At 35.4% G+C, this 22,281-nt stretch overlaps 2 protein-coding genes across 3 annotated transcripts in view; one reads left to right on the forward strand and one right to left on the reverse strand.

Annotated features, from left to right (window-relative positions):
* Positions 1–112: 112 nt before the first annotated feature.
* LOC128679552 (plasma kallikrein-like) lies at positions 113–6,371 on the reverse strand. Of its 2 annotated transcripts, none has more exons than XM_053761866.2 (7): positions 5,445–6,371; positions 4,131–4,311; positions 3,699–3,795; positions 2,918–3,091; positions 1,993–2,142; positions 1,352–1,572; positions 113–558 (listed from the first exon to the last, which is right to left on the reverse strand). In XM_053761866.2, exons 1-7 carry the CDS (start codon positions 5,797–5,799, stop codon positions 201–203), a joined length of 1,536 nt encoding a protein of 511 aa, XP_053617841.1. In that variant the 5' UTR covers positions 5,800–6,371; the 3' UTR covers positions 113–200. The 2 variants fall into 2 exon arrangements, with proteins under 2 accessions (XP_053617841.1, XP_053617840.1); XM_053761865.2 differs by having other exon boundaries at positions 4,131–4,329; positions 5,445–6,364.
* A 1,467-nt stretch (positions 6,372–7,838) lies between these two features.
* LOC128679551 (solute carrier family 2, facilitated glucose transporter member 8-like) overlaps positions 7,839–22,281 on the forward strand; it is a 31,456-nt gene continuing 17,013 nt past the window's right edge. The window contains exon 1 of the mRNA XM_053761864.2: positions 7,839–7,960. Within this exon, the coding sequence (XP_053617839.1) occupies positions 7,953–7,960 (8 nt within the window). The 5' untranslated portion in view covers positions 7,839–7,952. The remainder of the gene's footprint in view (positions 7,961–22,281) is intronic.

The raw sequence follows: 22,281 nt of genomic DNA on the forward strand, positions 1-22,281 counted from the left end.
CTCAAACAACATCCATCAGAAAATATGGAGTGGTCTTGTTCTGCAGCCCCACACCCCATAAATAATCCACATCTGAATTAACTAACTAGTAAAAATAGAAAAATAAAATATGTTCACAAAGAAACAGCCTCTGATAAAAGCCTCTTTAAAAATCTCTTTAATATATGTGTTTGAAATAAAAACAGACCTTTAACTTTATTTCACCCATTAGCAATGTAACTGATGAACGATTCAAAACTGGCATTGGGATTGTCCTCAATCTCCTTGCTTTCAGCCAACATAACCTCTTGAAGCGCCAAAGTCCTTAACAATTTTTCAGACTCATTATCATCAATATCTAGAATTCTTTCGTGAATCTGATTGGCTAAATTTATCTCGTCCATTGTAGATTCATCTAAAGTGCTAGAGTTAGATTCCTCGGGCCTGTACAAGCGCCTTGTTGAGAAACCGGCTTCTCGAAGTTTCTTCTTGGCTAGCGTTATGAAGGATGGTGATTTTAGAGTCTCGCGTAGCCAATTTTTGATTTTGTTTTTCTTATCTTCAACTCTTGCTTTGAATCTGAAAATAGGAGACAGGTAGAGAATATCTATATTCGATTTATATTATAAATATGTTTGTAAACATAATGACACTTCTACAACTATATCCTCTCTTACGTTAGTTTTGGTAACTTGCTTTCATAACGATATACATAGTTTTTTCTACCTCTTCCGGGATTTCTAACACTCCGTAGACTCCACGAAAGTGATAGTTAAGCAATACCAATTTTTCAGCTAGAAAAACTGTGTTGAAAATATTAAATTGTCCTATTTACTATTTACTATAAAAACTTATAGTTATATCCGTGGCACCGTACTAGGTGACGCCTGAAATATGCTGTGAATGAATATGCTCAACAAAATACTGAACCGTCTTTTTGTTCTATTACGATGCGCACAGATGTAGTATCTTAAGTTTCCTTCATGTATGTTTGTGTGAGTGCTCTTTCTCTCTCATCTTCCGGACGCTGAGCGTCGGAGCCCAGGATCCACTTTCCTATTTTAACACCCTTTATTTGTCACCATTTCGCATGGTCGTCGGGATTCCTAGCTGTCAGACCACTAACATGTGCCATTGTGTGTATCTCCTCATCATAATCAAAATAATTTGAGTCCTTTTCTGTCCACTGTTGAGCATAGGCCTTTCATTTACGCAAATATTTTCAATTATTTCATGATTAAAAACCTATTGTATTCTTCTGTCCTATTTTCCAACAAAAACCACAAACTTTCGCCGCTGCAAATGTGTCTTTATTGTGTTAATTTTAATTTATTTACTTATTTCCGCACAATAAAGCTAAATAAAACCTTACTTCTGCAATTCGATTTCCCTCTGCCGCGCACGTTTGATTTTCGGCAGTAACTCAGGCACATTATAAGCTTCGTTGGACGTGATAGTCTCCTCTACCCACTCCGTGATCTCCGACACTCGGCTGTAGACGCCAGGGGACCGAGGGTCGCCACATTGCTTGCCACCAAATGAGACGATGCCGAGGAGAACACCGTCTCTCACTGCTGGGCCGCCGGAGTCGTGCTGGGACATACATTATCAGCTTTTATGCCTGTCATATGATTACGTTTGATAAAGGAATACGTTTCCATAAACCTAAACCTACCGTTGATCGCAAAAACATCACTTTACACACATTTACAATCTTACAACTAACTCGCTCTTGGCCGATTTTTTTTATGTTAGTTATCTCATTAAATCTTCATCTACTCTTCAATATTTCGATTTGAGATTGGAAGGGTGAGAGACGCAGCGTAATTACAGGGTATTGTCGAAAATAAATTCTAGGACAGGTAACGCGCGTATGATACGCCTGGTGTTGCAGGCGTTGATGTTGATAGGCTGTGGTGACCTCTTACCATCAGGTGGGCCACACGCCTGTTCGCCTTCTTGGTAGTAAAAATAAAAGAATTATTGTTAGTTAGTTTAACTAGAACTTCATACATTGCACGCGTCTTTCCCTCCCGTGGCGTATCCAGCACACAGCATCCTGGGCGTTATATAGAACCTGTAGGACTTCTGGCAGTCCGTATGCCTCATCACCGGTACGGGAACGAACCGGACACGGTCCGGAATGTGACCGTAACCCGATTCCTGAAAAAAGAGTAATTTACAGTGGTCCAAGTAAGGTGACTTGAGGGCAACCCGTGTAATGTTATCGGCAGGTAGGCTAACAACATATTAATATGTATGTAAAGTTTATTATCAATTCCACCCATCAAACAAGATAGGACAGCAACGATAAATATGCCTTCCCTCACTGCACTCAAGTTTGCAAATTTTGCAAGTCTATCTTTGAATGCTACAGATTTAGCACGCGAGTTTACACCGAGGCAAGTTTTGAAATGCAACTTAATAATGTTATAAGTTGTTTAGACTATGCAAGTCATCAATTACTTTGATTTAATTGTCTCCAACAGGCAACAAACTTGCATAATGTGAATGAGCCTTTAGCCTTCAATACAGCTAAACGTAGCCTTTGAGTTTCGCAACTCTTGACTCCTTCTACTCCGTAAATGATTAAATTTTTCAATAATTCGAGCTTAAAATGGGATTATTATGTAATAATCCGGCTCGATGGACCAAACTGTAGGATCTTGTCTGAGTATATATTTATAAAGAATTATACTCAGTATTTGACAAAGATTATTTATTTAGGGCTGGTAAATCACGAGCAATACATTTAAAATACCAACAGCCAAGAATCGTCCATGACAGCATTTGTTTTTTAAAGAAAAGAAACATCGCGCAGTCGCGAGCTCGTCGTCACAGCGCATGCGCGTAGACATATATTGTTATATTATTTCTTTAAATTTAATGCAAATGGGTAGGGAATTCAAAACAGCATGTGTATCATGTAGTCACTCACATCTGTGCTGCCCCAGCCGGTAACGATCAGTATATCGTTTTCCTTGATGACGTAATCTTTCGATGGCAGATTGAGCACCGCTATGTTCCGGCCGATAGGCATCGGGCGGTCCAGGCGGAGCAGGGAGAAGTCGAAGTCCGCGTTTCCTGGAGAATATTGGTTGGGGAAGAATACCTGAAACACACAAAACATAGTGTCTTTCTTCTTATCCATTTCACTCATTTATTTTTAAATTAACTGTTATGTACAACTTAAAAGATCAGCAATTGTGGGCAATGCCATAAGGCATTTTCTGTTAGTCGAACATTAGGACCGAACAGATTCAGTAAATCGGGTAGTCTCCAGTCCAAGATACCATAATGTAACTAATTCTCCCTCTCTCTCAACTAAGCATACTCCCGGTTACTTCCTCAGCCGTCGAGCATTGGAGCCTAGGGTCCGCTTTCCTACTTTTTCGTCTCCACTTCGCAAGACATTTTCATGCATAACAATAGAATCAGAATAAGTAATTTTAGTCATTCAGTGGTTCCCTAATAGAAGACCACTACTCCAATACCAGGAAGGGATTGACCTTCCTGGTGCTGGAGTAGTGGCCAGTAATTATCACCAATGAATTTTCAAAGTTTCTGGACATCATGGCTTTCACAGCCAAAATATGAGAGCACGGGATTTAAAGAGAAACAAAGATTTCAAGATCAACTTTTGCATCAATTCTTTGCGTTTGCACCGGCGACAGTAATATATGTACACATTGTTAATAGATTTTTAGTTAGTTTCTTGCCTTATTCACCCGAGCTTGATATCCTCCTCTGTTGTGGAATGAACTGCCAGCTCTGATAATGAACGGCGTTAGCTTCTTTTTATTACCATCGGCAGCACTGTAAACAAAATATTTGACATTTTACATGGTTAGGTACTCTAACTTTAACAACGCCGGCAATTGTTTCGACTTTAACAGTCTGGCTTATACAATTTCGCAATTTCGGTTTTCGCATTTACATAACAAAACTTGCTTACTAATATAATTAATACAATTTAAATAAACAAAAGTATAACACAACTATTATAAAACTACTTATAAATATTTAAATTCAGCTAGGATTAAATTATAATAAAATCTTTAATAACTTTATGGCCAAGTAGCGACCAAGTAAGATCTATAAGCTGACTAAGAAAAGTACAAAACAAGAAAGAAAATAAAAGAACAACTTACGACTCCAAACAATGTCCAGCGGTAAGCACCCACTGCTCATCTATAATCGACCCGCCACACCAATGTTTGCCATTCCTTGATATTGCTACGTTATAGGGGTACATACTGATGCTGGTCTCCATCCCTCCGACTATCCTCCTCACAGCGTATGAGCGGAAAGCCCAGGCTATGTTCTTGTCCTCTTGAATTTTTGGAAAAACTGCAAAATGTTATTTATTTCGGAAAACAATCACCACCTTACTAGAAGAAGATTTTTACACACTTGGTGAATAAGCCAGTCGTAATGAAAAAATGTTGACAACTAAAAATTACATTCAAGCACGTGCTAATCTAAAAATGGAAGGATAATGTGATGAGGATGTGTAACTTTAAAAATCTTTTCGCAGTAAGACGGCTAGAGTTGACGAAGGTGCACCACAATCGTTGAAAGCAATATAAATAATAATAAATATATAAGGACAAATCACACAGATTGAGTTAGTCCCAAAGTAAGTTCGAAACTTGTGTTATGGGATACTAGCTCAACGATAGATAAACATCAAAGACCCGGGCAAAACAGAAAAAGATTTTTCCATCATGACCCGAGACCGATGACCGAACCTGGGACTTCACAGTTCAGAGGCAAGCACTTTAACACTGCGCCACAGAGGTCATCAAACAGCAACGTAGCCGATCATACTGATAGTACTCGCATCCGTGAATCTTCAAATACTTATATTGAATACCCAAAAAATACCCCCCCTAAAAACATACCTCAAGAAAATCTCTAATGGCAGTACTATCGATGCCACGATAATGACCGACGTAAAAAAGCAATGAGTAAAATATAATTTTAATATTACTAATGTAAATGTAAAACTTTGTCTGTAATATGTGGATGATGTTTCTGGTAATCACATCTCACCGTAATGGGAGCAGAATAAAACATAGAATGTACCAATAGCTTCTGCCGCGCATATTCTAAAAGTCAACTAAGGAAAATGGCTAAAATTGGAGATTTTCCTCGTAGGTTATTGGCTAGTAATTTGTCTTCTAATACAAGCTTTGAAGCTAAACGAAGCATTCTTGTTTCGCTATTATTTTGCTCTAAATACTCTATATGTTTTGATTATATTGAAAAGCTATCTTTGAAACTATGAATATCGGCTATGATAATATGAAAAAATATCAATATTTATGAAACATAGACATCATTAAAATCAGTACAAATAAATGAATCGTTTTTTTTTCTCACCTGATGTCTCACATTTATGTTTTGAGGCTTACAAGTGAGACTTCTGTTAACAACATTATTATTTAAAAAAGTGCTCTCACCTGAATAGGTTCTATCATCTCCATACACCTTATACCTAGTTGAAGTACCATCATTAACAAATTTATAATTTTCTTCTAAAATTGCTTTTATATTTTCCTTGCTATCTTTGTGATTCTTATGATATGATCGTATAGGGTCTTCTAACTCAATGTCCAAATACTTGGATTGGTCACTGAAGTTGAGATCATCATCACTGTCAGATTGTTTATATAAAACTGGCTCCACGTTAGCTTTATCTTTTGTCTTCCCCACATCTTTATTCTTCTCAGCGACTTTCAAACCATCGACTACACTAAACGCTATAATTATTTTTAACACTATTCTTGTTATTATTAAATTATTATCAACATTCATAGTTATAACATTTTCATTAATTACTTTTAAATGTTGATTTTAATGTATTGTAAAAAAAGTTATAGTTTTTCAAACATATTTTCAGTACGTCGATTTTTGTCGTGGAAATAAGTGGAGGATTTCAATTATTCGGATAATTGGATTCGAGTTTTATTACCTTTTTAGATCCACGTTTGATTGGCTGGTTGACTGATTTCTCTTTTAATAGCCATTACGAGCGTCTCATACCAGTGGAACAGAAGGATAGATGGAAAAGTAATATTAACAATTATAAGGCTCAGTTAAAGTCACATGTGTTTGGGCAAGGCCGACAGTTCGTATTAACTGATACTAATTTAAAAAAACGTGACGTTACGGGGATGTTATACGTCATACGTTAATATGCCGGACAGATGTCTGTTATGAGAAAATTGGTCAAATTCACGCATTCATCCTCAGGACAATGTCGTGGATACTTTTGATAAAAATATCAGTATAATCCGAAATTATGTGTAACTCAATATTGGAACTAGTTTTCTACATGGGCTGTCGCAATAAACATTTTATGTTCTCCGTTTATCGTCAGTTACGTCGTAAAGTCGAATGGATTTGAATTTTTTTATGTCCCGAATTTAGTTTCTCACATGTTTACAATTCCTCTTGACTGTGAGAGTTTAAGGAAAAGATATTTGGATGAGAAGACATTATTTAAACTGTAGTTAATAATTTGATTAGCTGGTGGTCCAGTGGTTAAGAGCGTTCGCCCGAAATCGAAAGGTCCCAGGTTCGAATCCTACTCGTGCCACATTAGTTGGTATACCAATCTGACTCATGTAATTTTCATTAACAACTACTTGCTGCTTCTTGTGAAGGAAAACATCGTGAGGAAACCTGCTGACAGTTTAAGTCCACTATTGTATATTCAACTATTTGCCAGGAACTTTCACAAGTCTCGTCACACCACACATTCATTACAACAGCCTCGTTTCTCTTATCTGCAGCAATTTTTCACTCATGCAATAAAAAATAAACGTAAGACGAAAACAGTTTTGCAATCGAGAAATTGATTGTCAAAATCGAAAAATTTGACACGAAACCCTTCCTATATTACCAAACATGAAGTCAGATCAAAATATATGCTATATGAGTAGGGATAAGGTTTAAATTCAAATGTCTCCCCTAAGACTATACTACGGCCGATTACAAGAGATTGTGACGTGAAGAAACATGCCTATTTTTCGTGACGTTTCAAATTAGCTAGGTTTTAATTCCAACAGATTTTAGGTGAAAAAAAATGTTCTATTTGTTATGCTAAATCTCAATTTGTATTTTGTTTAATATAGCCGCCACACAGCTAAACTTGACCTTTCAATTCAACAACTCACGCAGTTCTGTCTACCCCGTAAAAAGACGTGATGCACCCTAATATCCGGGTAATACTTCCAGAGCTGGCAACACTACAAGCAAACTGTTGCTGGGCGGGCGGCCGCGGGTGCCGGCCAATCGCAGCCAGTCATGTCGCTTGACAGCCGTTCAGACACATCAAGAGATGATAATACCCATTCTATCCCTACCCTGGCTGTCCAACTAATGGCTGGCTATAGTTTATTCAGACTTTCTTAGTAGTATGGTAAGCTTCAAACGTTTGTCGGCGATTTCCGTTCTTTTGTAGAATAGTTCAGTTCAATAATCATGAAAATAGCAAACGTTTTATTCTAATACATCGCTCATCTGTCTGATGTTAACCGATCTGTTACTTCCTTTTTAACCATAACCTGTTAAATGTACTCCATCCATCTCTTCTTCAGCATTTCCCTACTTATTTACATACATGATAATGTATCTGTATCTTTTTATATTTCTTGTGTGATCAATAAAATATATATTAAAAGAGAAAATTACTTACCTTCGCCTGGAAAAAAGTCAACAAACAGAAAGCGAAGCCCAAATTAATTTCTTTTGAAGTTAAAATGAAAAGCGATACCAATTCGCAATTTAATTAAGTGCGTAATCAACAAAACAAACATTTCATCTCTTTCCAAAATTAACAAGCCTATTTACTCTATATATTTCCCGCTGTATTCTATAGCCTCAGTCAGTTCTACAGGACTTCAGTTTTCCTCGGTTTGTGAAGTAGGGCACACGTGTCGCCATTTTGATTTCTCGACCGGGACATGCACAGGTAAGTGGGAAAATATAAAATAATTTGATTTGTATTGCCGCCACTAACCATTTTATGACATGAGTTCGATGTGAAAATACCAGGAGAGCATAAAACAGTGAAGATTATAAAACAAGTCTATGTGTTTGATTGATTCACGTTCAGTCGATTAAAGGACACGTCTCGTGTTATTTGCGTTTTAAAGATAAATTGATAATTTGTGATCTAATTGTCTCTTTGATGAAGCGACTGATTTGTTATCTCACTGAAAACTATATTGAAACGATAACAATATTTATATAACGTATTTTTTTCATAGCAAAATACTCGAAAGTATAAAGTTTATTAGCTTCGTCCCGTTGCTTTGCTCCCACAGGAATTTTGGGATAAAATGTATGGTATCAAAACTTGGTAAACGGGTAGAAAGAACTATCTGTTTACCAATTGTTTTTCCCAAAAGATGCGAAAGAAGTATTTTTCAGTAGAAGTTTAGAGTTTAGTTTAACTATGATTATTTTATATTCTAAAAATACCTACATTTCTATAATTTCCTGTTTTTAAATATTATTAGGGTAATGCTTATCTATTAATTATAGTAATCCACATAGATTGAGAATACCAAATACAATATAGCATATAAATTATTTGAAAAATTTGAACATGTATCAAATTTGCGACAAATCTGCGAAATTTTTGTTGATCTATGGAAAGAAAAAAAAATTGCGGTATTTTTTTTCACACGGAAGCCGTTTTTTACACTTTACAGTAAAACAATTACTAGGGTATCATACATATAAGGATATTAAAGAATTAAGGGCACGCCATCCATTTACGAGTGCTATATTCGACGGGTCTCTTGGGAATTACTTTTAGGCAGGCTACTCACACACCTGCCGCTAGGGTATCTAGGGTCTAAGGAAGAAAATGCACGTATTTAATAGAAAATGACAACTTTCTTGGCATTATTAATGGAATGGTTTGCCATTGCCCACTCCATTTCACACACAAGTTAATAATCAACCAGTGTGCAGGTTTCCTCACGATGTTTTTCCTTCACTGGAAGCAGTGGTGATCTATGAAAACTACTGTACATGAGTCAGATTGGTATACAAACTCATGTGGCACGAGTAGGATTCGAATCTAGGACCTTTCGATCCTTAGGCGGGGGTCTTAACCATTACACCACCACCGCTTTAGATAAGGAAATACTACATGCGTAAATATCTCATTTTTAAGACGGGCGCAGACCTAATACGTAGTGTATTGTATACTTACGCGTGTAATACTAGCAACTATGGCTAAACAGTTCGCCAATCTTTAGCGGATTCAACTTACATTTACCGAATCCTACAATTTAGAAATTAATTGCAATAGGCATTTTTTAAGCTTGGATGTAACACCCCATACTATGCTTTCCATCTGGCTAGATGGAGGCCAAGCGCACTCAATTTTTCAACTAAAAATTACATAAAATTCTCATAGAGAGTTTTAATTTGTACGGATCCCTAAAAAAAATCAAATAAACATACCAGTAAATAAAAAAAATATGTAGGTATATGTAAATTCAGCAAACAATATAAAAAATTTGCTTTCATATCTATCAATATATTGAATTTTGCGAAAATCAACCTTTCGTATATCAAGTTTATTTTGACCTTCGGCAAATTTCGCACGATCGTAATAGGCTGGGAGTGCGACCCAATCCTTTCATCTCGACGATACGACTTTGTAGCTATGCGTCCCTGGTAATTCGTCCAGAAAAACGACTACATAACTTTGTATCGAAAATTTGAAATGACTCTGTCTGTCAAAATTATTCATGGGCACCGTTTCTGTTCAAAAAAGAAAAAAAACAAACATTTATATATCTATACATATAAACTGTAATTGGGCTATGTCTGTATAAAGGAGATATTACTTACAGAAAAATAATTATGGCAGCTTTTATACTAATAAAAATTAATAGAAGTAGGATTTAATCGAAGCCAAAAAATATATTTTTTAGATTTTTTTTGTCCGTCTCTCTGTATGTTTGTTCCGCATCACGCAAAAACTACTGGATGGAATTTGATGCTTTTTGACTCCAACATATAAACCCAATACATATATTTTTTTGTTTTTGGCGCATGGAAATACTATCTGATTTGACTTGATGACAAATATGAAGTTTGATCAGCTTTAAAATCCTTTGAGTACTCTCATGATTCACATACCTACACACGTAAACCATAATTCCCTCATCCCGAGATATATTTATACGAGTCTAGATATATTATTCAAAGCTGGGGGTGAAGAATATTTGCTGACGGTACGCGCTCTGAATTCATAACTCTTTGGATATTTTTACTGACTCTACTTACCTCAAACCGTACGATATATTATGAATTTTAGCTATAAAAGCTGCTGTGGACGTGAAACCTGTGTTATGACATGATTAACCAATCATGTCATAACACAGGTTTGGTAATCCGTATCCTTCCACCAGCAATTTGCGCATTTAAAGAGAGTCATGTCTCAGTACCTCGGTCATTTGGTTCTAATTGTAATGGAAGATAAGAGAAGGTAAGAGTGTGTGTGATAGACAAATGAAGGCAAATGATTTGATTTATTAAGGTTGTTTTGACTTGACTCCAATTTGATTGAAAAACAGCAAAATAATATTTTAACGACAATTTTGCGTTGTTCCTCTATACTCGAGATGCTCTTGAAGTACCAGGCTATTCAAATTCAAAATTCTTTATTCAATTTAGGATGATATACATCACTTATTGACGTCAAAAAATTACTTAAACTAAGTCTACTGCCGGCTTCCAAAGCGCAGGTGAAGAAGAAGCGGCGCAACAAACTTCACCGCAGCCTTTTCTCCAAGGACGTTAATAAAAAAATATAAGTCTTATATATATATATTAAAAATTAGGAGGACGAATTTACATCATTATTAAAAATGACAAAATTTGAATGAAATAAATAAAAATAAAAGTTGTATTTCCAATAAAATTATTGAAAATTGTCACACAAAAAAAAAATCTATCAAGAGCTATCAAGAGTCTCTAAGAGCTAAGTGGTTTAGAAAGCCGGAAGCTTTACTGTATGCTGCTCCAGAAACTCAATATAAAGGTAGGACGCAAATTAACTTATTTTATAAATTCCTCGAAAAGAAAGCATAATAACAGACTTACTACTATAGAACCGACCGTTAGGTATTTTTGTTACGGTAAATTTATTCAATAGCAGCGACCCCCTTCCGCACCTTAGAAGTTTGTTTTTGACATTTTAACACATTTACTTAATCAATTAAAGTTCATCCACAACGAAAACCTAATATTAAAAATGCACTTGAGTTCGGTACCAGGGTATCAAGAATTGCTAAGAGCTAAGTGCTCTAGAAGGCCGGAAGTTCGCAGATCGGGTTCGGGAAACAGCTGAGTCTGCGGACCTTTAACGATAGCTTACATAATATTCTTTAAACCTAGTTAATGAACTCTTAGCTTTAGAAAATACAAAACAAATCTTAAAATTAACATAACGTTTAAAAACTGATCAGTCATTCGATTTTGGTTTTTACACGTCAAGAACAATGATTTAGGTTAGATGATTTATTTATCTATTTATTTATTTATTTATTTATTTATCAATAAATTGAATGCGTCGCCTTTTTATAAAATAAATATTGTAATATCGCAATTCAGGTTATCGTTGAGTTTGTCAACTTAAATAAATATATTTGCCACATAACGAAGAAATGGACAATTTTAATCCACAAATAAAAAGTAAGAAAATTCTGACGAAATTAAATATATAATTTAATTGTTTATCGTTATGAATTGAGAAAATGATCCGCCATGGGACAATTTAGGAAGAAATGTGAGAACAAACGTTGTATATTAGTTAAAGGAGTTGTGTTTGTAACAAGGCTGTTTTTGATATTTATATTTTATTGAAAAAAGAAACAATAATTATTAGAATTGATATTATTTTCAAATCTCGATATGAATAATGAAAAAGTAATTTACGATCTGCATCTTGTTCACGAACAGTTAAATAAATTGAGAAAACTGTCACACAAGTCTGTAAATTTCTGCTCACAGCTAGTTTCCTCAACCACAAATCCATTCTATCGATCAAAATGATCGATTAAAATTGCTTCCATTGTATTTTAGCTAAGTTGTCACCAATACTTCAAAATTCTCACACTTCTTTCGTTGTGGGAGATAAAAGGATCGTTTTCTTAATTAACTTTTACACCCTTCAATTCCTGAAATAAATAGGACTCCAAAGTCTTACCCAAACTAATTTACCAACACATAATATCCTTGCCAGTCAATCAAAAATCTACTTTCGCGTGACAGTAATAACGTCTAAATTGAAGTGGTATTGAACGTGAAATTAAACATAATACTTATAGGCTACGACGGCGACGCTACGAGATTCTACGACGCTACGCCGCTGCTACGAGTTGAGAGGGAATAATTTCCAATCCTTAATAGGTATTATAAATGCGAAAGTTTGCGACGATCTATGTGTGTATTTTTGTTACTCTTTCACGCAAAATCTAGAAGACGGATTGTTATGAAATTTGGTACATGGGTAGAATATAACCTGGAATAACACACAGGGTACTTTTTATAACACCGGGTCACACCCGAGCTCCAGGTCGCAGCTAAAATATTTCTTTCAGACAGGACTCTGTCGTTCTGATGTGTGTCTGACGTTATGATGTTAGTAACAATAACAACATACACTATTCGTAGTAAAAACTTACAATATACATAAACGTAGTAAATTAAATGCAGCATGAAGTCGTATCAACGCTAAACCAAGGGGGTCCCATCGATTAATAATAAAATTGTTATAACATTTTCCAAAACACAAAATATTGATAGATATCGAAATCATATTAGCCATGCTATGTTATCGGATTTAACGTTTAATGTTTAGCATACATATTAGTTTAAGTTTTTTTTAGTAGTTTTCGTCTGAGAATTAGAATTGTGAGGGAAACTGAATAAATTCATTCTCTCACAAAAGTTTAATACTTCTAATTCGGGCCTTCAATAGCAGTCAACGATCAGGTTTTCCCGTGTTAGCCTGGGAATTCACTTAAAACTGAACTACCAAAAAAAAATTAGGTATAAAATTATTTAAATACGTGCTTTTTTCAAAAATAATTCCTATGCTGTTAATAATATATTTACTTACAGAAGAATAAACTTATTTATATAATCCATGGAAAAAAATTTCAATACTCTACCAATTTTAGTCACCATGTCGAGTAAACATATCTGTATCGTGAGTTTTTATACTTTATACATAAAGAAAATGAAGGAAAAAGATTATTTTTTCAGTTTGCACCTTCCTTTATTTTTATGTTGCTATTTCACAGAGCTACGCTTCTAGAATACGTGCGAATGACTAAACCCTTTTTAACTTGCTCCTTGGTCTATGATGAGCCTTATAACTACAGCAATAAGGTAAAAATTTGATTAGTTTTCTTAGACATTTTTCAAATTTTATGGGTAAAAGGAATATTGACCCGTTGCCATTCTTTTGAAAAGTACCAGGGTATCAAGACTCGCTAAGAGCTAAGTGAGGCTTATGAGCACTAAGTGCTTGATTCTTTACAGCTTTAGAAAACTCTTAAAAGGTGGTTCTCAGAGCGTTTCGACCGCTGCTGCCGCGCTGTCATTACAATTTTAAAATTTTCAACAAACACAAGAATTAGTTTTACTTTAAAATAATTAATAAGTACCGTGGTCATGTCAATTTATTATTTTTGGATTTATTTTTAAATATGAACCTAATCTATATGGATTGACCATGTGTACTCATACTCACATAATACTCCTTACCAATACATAAGGAAGGTCAGTGTCCTAACAGTGGGGACGTGGCTAAAATGGCTGATGAGAATAAAGAAGACCCATCCTAAAATATTTATTTTTTTCACAATCTCAATGAAACTACTTAACAAGGGCTTTAAGTATAAATAATGAAGAAAGTTTCTGTTTGAAATGCACTCTCAGTTAACTTCAAGCAAGCTGTAAAAGCTCGCTAATCTAGAGCTTTTGCTGAACTTTGCCTATCTACTGACAGGCGTTTCATCCTTCAACTTTTTAGTCCAATGGGACGAAACACTAATTTAGTATTAAAATAAAATAAATAAATATTTTTTTTACTTTGATGTTTATTGTATGAAACACAGTCCGCAGATACTTCTATAGGCAGACTTCATCATATTGTGTGTTATTGCTAACATTGGAATATACTAGTAGGAATTTAAACAGGTTACTCTATTCTGTTTCTGTTCTCCTGGTACCTTTCATCATACTGCGTTAATTACTGGCACTTATCATCATCATATCATATCGAATGTGTGTGTGAACTGGTGTCAGATTTTATTCAAGTCGCCCAAAGGCATCTGACATGACATTTACAACTACTAACGGCGCGGTAGTCGCATTACACATTACACAGTAGTGAACCTAAACTGTCAACCAGTATGCAGGTTTTCTCACGATGTTTTCCTTCACTGGAAATAAGTGATGGTCTATGAAAACTATATATGAGCTATACAAACTCATATGGCACGAGAAGGATACGAACCTGAGACCTTGCTATCCACCGCTTCATAGGCACACTTAAAAAGCATTAAGGGACCAATGGAGCAAGCTCTTAATAATATTAATTCACATGCTAATACCAAAATAATATAATTTTGTGAATATTTCGACATATATATTCGACTATTTAACTATCAATTCCTATACAAACAGATTTTCTTACATTATGACTCACTTAAAAGTATTTGTGGTTTACATATTGTACGTACTTATAAATAAACGAAATTGTCTATTTTATGTGGATGAACATTGTGGATAAAGACTTTCGAATATAAAAGCAACCGTGTTATAAAAAAAAAACCACAGAATTATATGTGAAAAATCCACACCATAATAACTTTTTAAGTGGTGTAATAAAGTTTAAATAAAGGAATGAAATAAATAAATAAAATTTTCTTTTATTAATGTTTTAATATAGATCTCGCTTGCTCGTCCCATGATGGGACCAAAGTGTAGAGGGACGAAACGCCTACCTACTCAACTTTGATGTGGCGAGCTTTAGAGAGGCTTTGTCGTAGAGTCGGTCGAGATAGTTTTTGTAAAGCATTTTATCAAAGGTTTGCTGACTGGATGGGACAGAATATTGTGTTAGAAAATCAGGCTGACCTTCAGTTTTGTCTGTCGGTTCTCGTATTTTGTTTCGTCAATCATATTTTATCTTACACGGATCGCTAGCCTGGCCTAGTTTCGCCCGGGTAGAAACTAACTTTTCTCAGGAATCAACTATTTTTTGGTAAAAGCCGCATGAAAATCCATGCAGTTTTTTTTTAAATGGTATATAAATAAAATAAAGAGAGATATTTACAAATCAAAGTTCAAATCAGAGACTGTCCCAGTTAAACACATTTCAGCCGTCAGTGCGTAAAGTTTGTGCTTTACGAGAATAATCCTTATTTTCACTATTTTATATGTTGATTTTATACGATTCATGGAAGCTACATTTTGTGAAACTACCATAATGTACAGTCAACAGCACATCATGTTACCCTGCATGGCGCGGTAATAGCGGCGAGCTTGCAATGAATTTGGGTAGGTCGATGTGCTGTTGACTGTACTAGGATCGTTACCAATAAATGTAGTATAATATGAGCGAATTAATAATTCTTGAAGCTGTGGTCGGCGCCATAATCAAGATCATAGTATATGTGTATCTACAAGCTTTTGCCCACGGCTTCGCCCGCGTCAATGTGTCTGCGAAAGTGAAACAGACATGATTTTTATACAGTCCAGCGTTCTGGAGGTTTAGCCGTGAAAGCGCAACAGACAGACTTTCACGTTTATATTATCAGTATTATTAGATTTGCTTGTTTTTTTGAATATATTAAAAAACTGAACAAGCAAACAGTCATTTTGTTTCTAGAATTAAATTACCAGGATGCCATAAAATTAACGTAGAGAAATTAAGTGTCGTGTTCGTGTAGAGTGTAGTGGATTTTCTGTGAAATTGTCTTCGTCGAATTTATGATTTTCTACTATCTTGTTTCGAAAGAATATTGTGTGTTTAAAATTTATTTTTGATGAACCCCCGACGCAAAAAGCTGGGTGTTTTATAAGTTTAACGTGCCTGTCTGTGTATCTGTATGTATATCTGTCTGTGGCATCGCAACTCCCAAACGGATGAACCGATTTTCGTTTATTTTCTTTTGTGTCATGGATAATTTTATCCCGAATATTCTCTTAGCAATGTTTCGTGAAAATCGGTTCAGCCGTTCCAAAGTTGTAGCTAAATAAATATTGAAAGTCCGTTTTTTTTATTTGTCTAACAAATAAACTTGTTTTATTTATTTTTTTTGCTTTTGTTCAGTCGGGCGATAGTGGTAAAAATATCAAATTTTATTTATAGAGATCTATGTACTTATATGACCTCCGCCCGCCTGTGGACCGAAAGATCCCAGGTTCGAATCCCACTCGTGCCACATGAGTTTGTATATTATTATCATAGACCACCACTTGCTTCCGGTGAAGGAAAACATCGTGAAGAAACCTGCCCACTGGTTGATTAGGTATTATTAACTTGTGTGTGAAATGGAGAAGGCAATGGCAAACCACTCCACGTTGTTGTGTGTGTTTCATTCCACATAATGACCACGACCCTCAGCCATGAGGAATACGACTATGAAGAAATATGACCTCGATTCATACTCGAAATAAAAATATGCATAGTAAAATCTGCCATTGTAGGAACAATACACATGGCTCAGTGCGAAGGTAGGTTGGTCGTGTATTAATATCTCCACCAACATGTTCACGTCAAATCCTTGGTGAAACTTGAACAGTCAATGTCCAAGTTTCAAGGCTTAGGTGTCTGGAAATAGGGTCATAGCCCAGTGCACGCTATACGTCTTAACTTTGTCGGTTACTAATTGAGACTAGCTTGCACTCCGAATACACATGACGTGTGTTCAGAAACCGACTGTATGCGTATAATTAGTTCGGACTCCGAACTAATTCAAATAAATATATATATTAGGACAAATCACACAGATTGAGCTAGCCCCAAAGTAAGTTCGAGACTTGTGTTATGTGATACTAACTCAACGTTACTATATTTTATAACGTATACATATATAGATAAACATCCAAGACCCGAGCCAATCAGAAAAAGATCATTTTCCATCATGACCCGACCGGGGATCGAACTCGGGACCTCTCGGTTCAGTGGCAAGCAGTTTACCACTGCGCCACCGAGGTCGTCAAAATGTCAGCTTCAAGTCTTTGAATAGTTAACCTTGATTGTACGTCAATTCGTGAACGGTTGCTGCCAGGGGAAATGGTCAGCCCTATTCTCATATACTTTACATCAATACATATAATAAAACAGTAGGAAAAAAAATCCTGTACATTGAATATATATTTACATAAAAACAAAATTAGACGATAGAGTCATAGTAACAGAAAAAGAAAACACTCTGTCTGTTTGTCTGTATGTTTGTCTGTTTATACATGCTATTCTTCGGAACTGCCCCGATCAAGAGGCAAAACGGATTTTTTTAATTAGTTCCTATTTAGTTCCTATTTGCCTCAAATATATGTGTGTATTTAGTGCCGTAAAAGATTATAATTATGTTAAATAGAAGTATAATTGTTACTTTGATTGTAAAAGATTTTTATTAAACCGTTTGGTTTTCATATTACTATCTATTTTCTCTTAAGTACCCCATTTTGCCCCGGTCTCCCCTACTGGACTGATTTGAATGAAACTTTTTTGTTATTTAGCTATTAAGCCTGGGCAAAATATAGTGTATTTCGTATGAGCATCTTCTGTATAGGTATCGTTACGCTTTGTCTGTATAGTTAAATTTCTCTAATAATTTTGACTCCTTACCAAAAATGGCCACGCGAAACTGTCGCGGGCATCAGCTTGTAAATAAATAAATAAGTTTGTTTGGTTAATCGTCTTTAATTTTTTTTCAGCTTCTGCCTCAATTCTTATCGGTCGAAACTAAATCGTCACAGCATAACATTTTACAAATCCTATTCCTAATCTTAAATTCCTTTGTTATATTTAAATCATTGATCAATATTGTGTGTTACTGTGTAACCAAAACGGGGTTCCCATAATAAGGGTTCCAAAAGGAGTTGCATATTGTGTGTAATAAATCTTCGATATGTCGAAGGGCGTGATATGATTTGTGTATATTTATATCACCAAGTGACAGTTTCGATCGAAACATGATATGTGAGTACATAGTAAAGCAATACAAAAGTAAACTTCAGCAGTGATCGTCCCGATATGCTAGTAGTACGACGCTTTATGAGATAAATATAATGAATAATTTATATAATTGAGAAAGTGTCTGTAAAGGTCTAATTTCGGATTAGATGCTTTGACCTTTGGGATTCCTACAGAAGCTAGTTGTAGGAGAGAACAAATATCGTGTCCCATAGGGAGTTAAAATTATGGCTAATGACAGAAAGAGATGGAAAGTTTTTAAATTTCAAATAATGAATAATGGACCCGTGCCCCTTTTTCTATGGGATATAGTGGGAATTTAAACAGGTTACTCTGTTCTGTTTCTGTTGTCCTGGTACCCTTCATCATACTGCGTTATTATTACTGGCACTTCATCATCATCAATCACATATCGAGTATGTGATTGCTAACACTGGTGTCAGATTTTATTCAAGTCGCCTAAAGGCATCTGGCATGACTTTTACGACTACTTACCTCCATCAAGTGGCAGGTAGTCGCATACACCAAACTAAACTATCAATCAACCAGTGTGCTGGTTGCCTCACGACGTTTTCCTTCACCGGAATCGGAAGGGAAGAGGTGGTCGATGAAAACTGCACTTACTAAGTGCAAGACTAGCTGTTGCCCACAACTTTGTCCACGAAATTTCTAGTTGAACTACCGCCATCTGACGGCAATATTCGTAGGAATCTAAACTGTCAACCCAAGTACAGATTAGCTGGGTCCTCCCCATGGCAAACAGACAAGTTTCAGTTTCACAAAGAGACCCGACTCAGGCAAATCTTAAAATTGCGATGTTAAATTCTTTAAAGAGATCTTTGATCGCTTTAATTCCAAACGTCATTCATATTCATATGTTAAAACCATAGATTTATATTCACCTAGATAGCGCCTACTTCGTTATATTCTATAGACTCAAGCGTGATATTTTTTCATTCCAATAAACGCAACATCATTTTACTCAAAAAGTGAAGTAAAAGGATACTAATACGAAGAATATTATATTAATAGCTGCGTCCCGGGGCTTCGTATTCATAAGAATATTGAATATACGAAGTATTATTTTGTCACTGGAGCTTTCTGCTGGTAAAATATATTTTTTTTAATCGACTGATACATACAAAGCAACATGTAAATTAAATACAACTAAAAAGACAAAACAATAGTTCCGAAGATTACCCCCTACCAGACAAACACACAAACACTTTCTCTGTATATATTTATGTATCTATGGTAGAAATGGTATCAAAGAGACGTTATTCTAATGAGTATTATTTGGAAAATCCGAGATTACTTTGAGGAAAATTCCGTAACGGGAAAATTTTCCGGAAAACCAGCGTTGAGCGCGTGATTTTGTGATTGTTTATGATGGCAGCGTGGCATGTTAAAATGATCATGTGAATTGTTAATTGATTTGTTGTTTATACTTTTTTCTTTTCATTAAAATACATTAAATAAATAAATAAATTTTCATTAAAACAAGCTAACACTATAGTATTATACATACGCACATAGAATGATCCAGCAGCTTCTCTTCCCGTACAAATTGACAGCTAATAAACAACAATCGCATTCCCAAAGAGGGTCAAAGGCAGACAGACTGCCGATTGTGAAATCACAGCTAAATTCTTATATAATACATGAACTTAATTATCTCGCGGTTTACGCCTATTTCCCAAGGGGCAAGGCAGATGCTTAGGAAATTTTAATATCGAAAATCTAATTTAATATAATGATTTAAACAATAACTTTAATCCACCATCTATATGAAGGTAAAGGTGTGTTTACACTATCGATTGATATTACTTATTCAGATGCGGCTTATTACCGGAGCAAGTCGGTAGCCGCTTAAGGGTATACACTGTTTTGTATTTGCCAGTCGAATGGATTATCTTGGGGCTTTAATAATTTTTCTGCCTGGCAATACCGAGGTGGAGCATAGTTCATTATATTATTATTAAAAAATATGTTTGCATTTATTTCATTAAATAAATATTCAACTAAACACGGGCTCCTCATTGAGCAAAATCTAATATAAAGCTTATCTTTCTTCTCAACTTTGTTAATCCTATACGTAAATCAATTTCACCAAACGAGTTTCCAAGAACCATTTTCCAAAGGAAGTAAAAACAAAGGGATCGTTCCGTTTCACTCGTATCAAATCCCGAATGTGGAGCGAGAATAGAGCAATTTGTCTCCTAATAGATTAATTTAATCTCTGGAACGGAACGCGCCGGATATTGACTGGGAGAGGCTGCGGAGTTATTAAAGTCTACAGAGTGCTTCTATATCTATGGTAACAGACTTCAGAACTATAACAGTCATAATAATGGTATCGAAGAAGCAACCATAGAATTCGTAGGTACTCCGTACAAGGTACTTATTATTTGATGACCTCGATGGCGCGATGGTAAAGTGCTTGCCTCTGAACTGAGAGGTCCCGGGTTCGATCCCCGGTCGGGTCATGATGGAAAATGTCTTCTTCTGATTGGCCCGTGTCTTGGATGTTTATCTATATATTTATTTGTTATATAAATATAGTATCGTTTAGTTAGTATCCCATAACACAAGTCTCGAACTTACTTTGGGGCTAGCTCAATCTGTGTGATTTGTCTTAATATATTTATTTATATTTATTTATTATTTAAATCCATGGAAGCAACATAATTATTGCAGCATTCAGAGCGCTTCTTCTGTCTATAGTAGGGTAACGAAGGACCTGTAGATTTATTACAGTCTATAGAGCGTCTTCTAGTCTATGGTATCGGATAATACCGGATTTAAATGATGACTTTAAGGATATCAGCCAAAAGTTCGCAACAGGTTTGAATGATAAATATTTAATAGGTACCTAAAACTGAAAAAAATTGCGGATATATTAAACCACAGATAAAGAACATTAAATGTAATGTTCTTAAAGATATCATCTAGTGTCTATTGCTTGTTTGCAGCCTTATTAGAAAAATAGACTTTCGCCAAACTCTGAGAGTTGCCGACGCGAATGCACGAACACTGCGTGATTTGCATGAGAGCTTTTATTTATCGCAATGAAAAAGCAGCAGTGTATATCGAATCCGCGATAATTCGGCAAATTGTATCACGACAATGTACAGCCATTATCAGCCAGGCATTATCTTACCTATTTTCAATAACTTGGCGACCAAGTTTTTATGAATTATATATTTTTTGATGACAAGGAACGACTAATATAGAACCGTTGATTTGCGTTTAAAATAAGTTTTTCCTTTATAGATTTATATACTACTAGCTACAACCCGCGTAATTATATAAAAAATAGTTTAGATTTTTTTGCACAGCGGCGCCATCTACTTTATAAAGAGTCATTGACTACCAAACTTTTTGGCCACATCCTACGGGAATCGCGTACTTTCCCTATGTGTTGATCCAAGGTATCAGCTATCTCGATAGCAAGTTTCATAAAAAATGGCCCAGCCGTTTGAGCGTGAAGAAGTACATAACAAACATACTCACAAACTGTCGCCTTTATAATATTAGTGGGATCATCATACCAATTGAAAAGGTCTAGTGCGTATTGATCGTATTAAAAATGAGCGTACTAAAATTATTAGGACAAATTACACAGATTGAGCTAGCCCCAAAGTAAGTTCTAGACTTGTGTTATGGGATACTAACTCAACGATACTATATTTTATAACATATACATATATAGATGAACATCTAAAACCCGGGCCAATCAGAAAAAGATCGTTTTCCATCATGACCCGACCGGGATCGAACCTGGGGCCTGTCGGTTCAGAGGCAAGCACTTTACCACTGCGCCACCGAGGTCTTCATTATTATATAGTTAGTCATTGTATTTGTATAGACACATATATTGTGTGTATAGAGAAAGTATTCCTAGACGTTTATTTAGTCTGTGACTGAGACAAACATGAACATAAATAACTGAAAAGTGCCCTTCAGAGAATGTCAAGGGATATTTATTCTCATGTATTTTGTTTTCCGCTTGTACAGAACCCTAAAAAGTCTCGTTTCTAGGGTTCCGT

This window comes from Plodia interpunctella, chromosome 22 (assembly GCF_027563975.2).
Source record: "Plodia interpunctella isolate USDA-ARS_2022_Savannah chromosome 22, ilPloInte3.2, whole genome shotgun sequence".
Lineage (NCBI taxonomy): Eukaryota > Metazoa > Arthropoda > Insecta > Lepidoptera > Pyralidae > Plodia > Plodia interpunctella.

What these genes read in the sequence shown, in the direction of transcription:
- LOC128679552 (XM_053761865.2), bottom strand. Translation starts at nt 5,799, where the DNA reads ATGAATGTTGATAATAATTTAATAATAACAAGAATAGTGTTAAAAATA. An exon ending in CCGGCTGGGGCAGCACAGAT is followed by an intron (nt 2,143 to 2,917) that starts GTGAGTGACTAC and finishes CTCTTTTTTCAG; the next exon opens with GAATCGGGTTACGGTCACAT. An exon ending in GAGGGAAAGACGCGTGCAAT is followed by an intron (nt 1,573 to 1,992) that starts GTATGAAGTTCT and finishes TGTATGTCCCAG; the next exon opens with CACGACTCCGGCGGCCCAGC.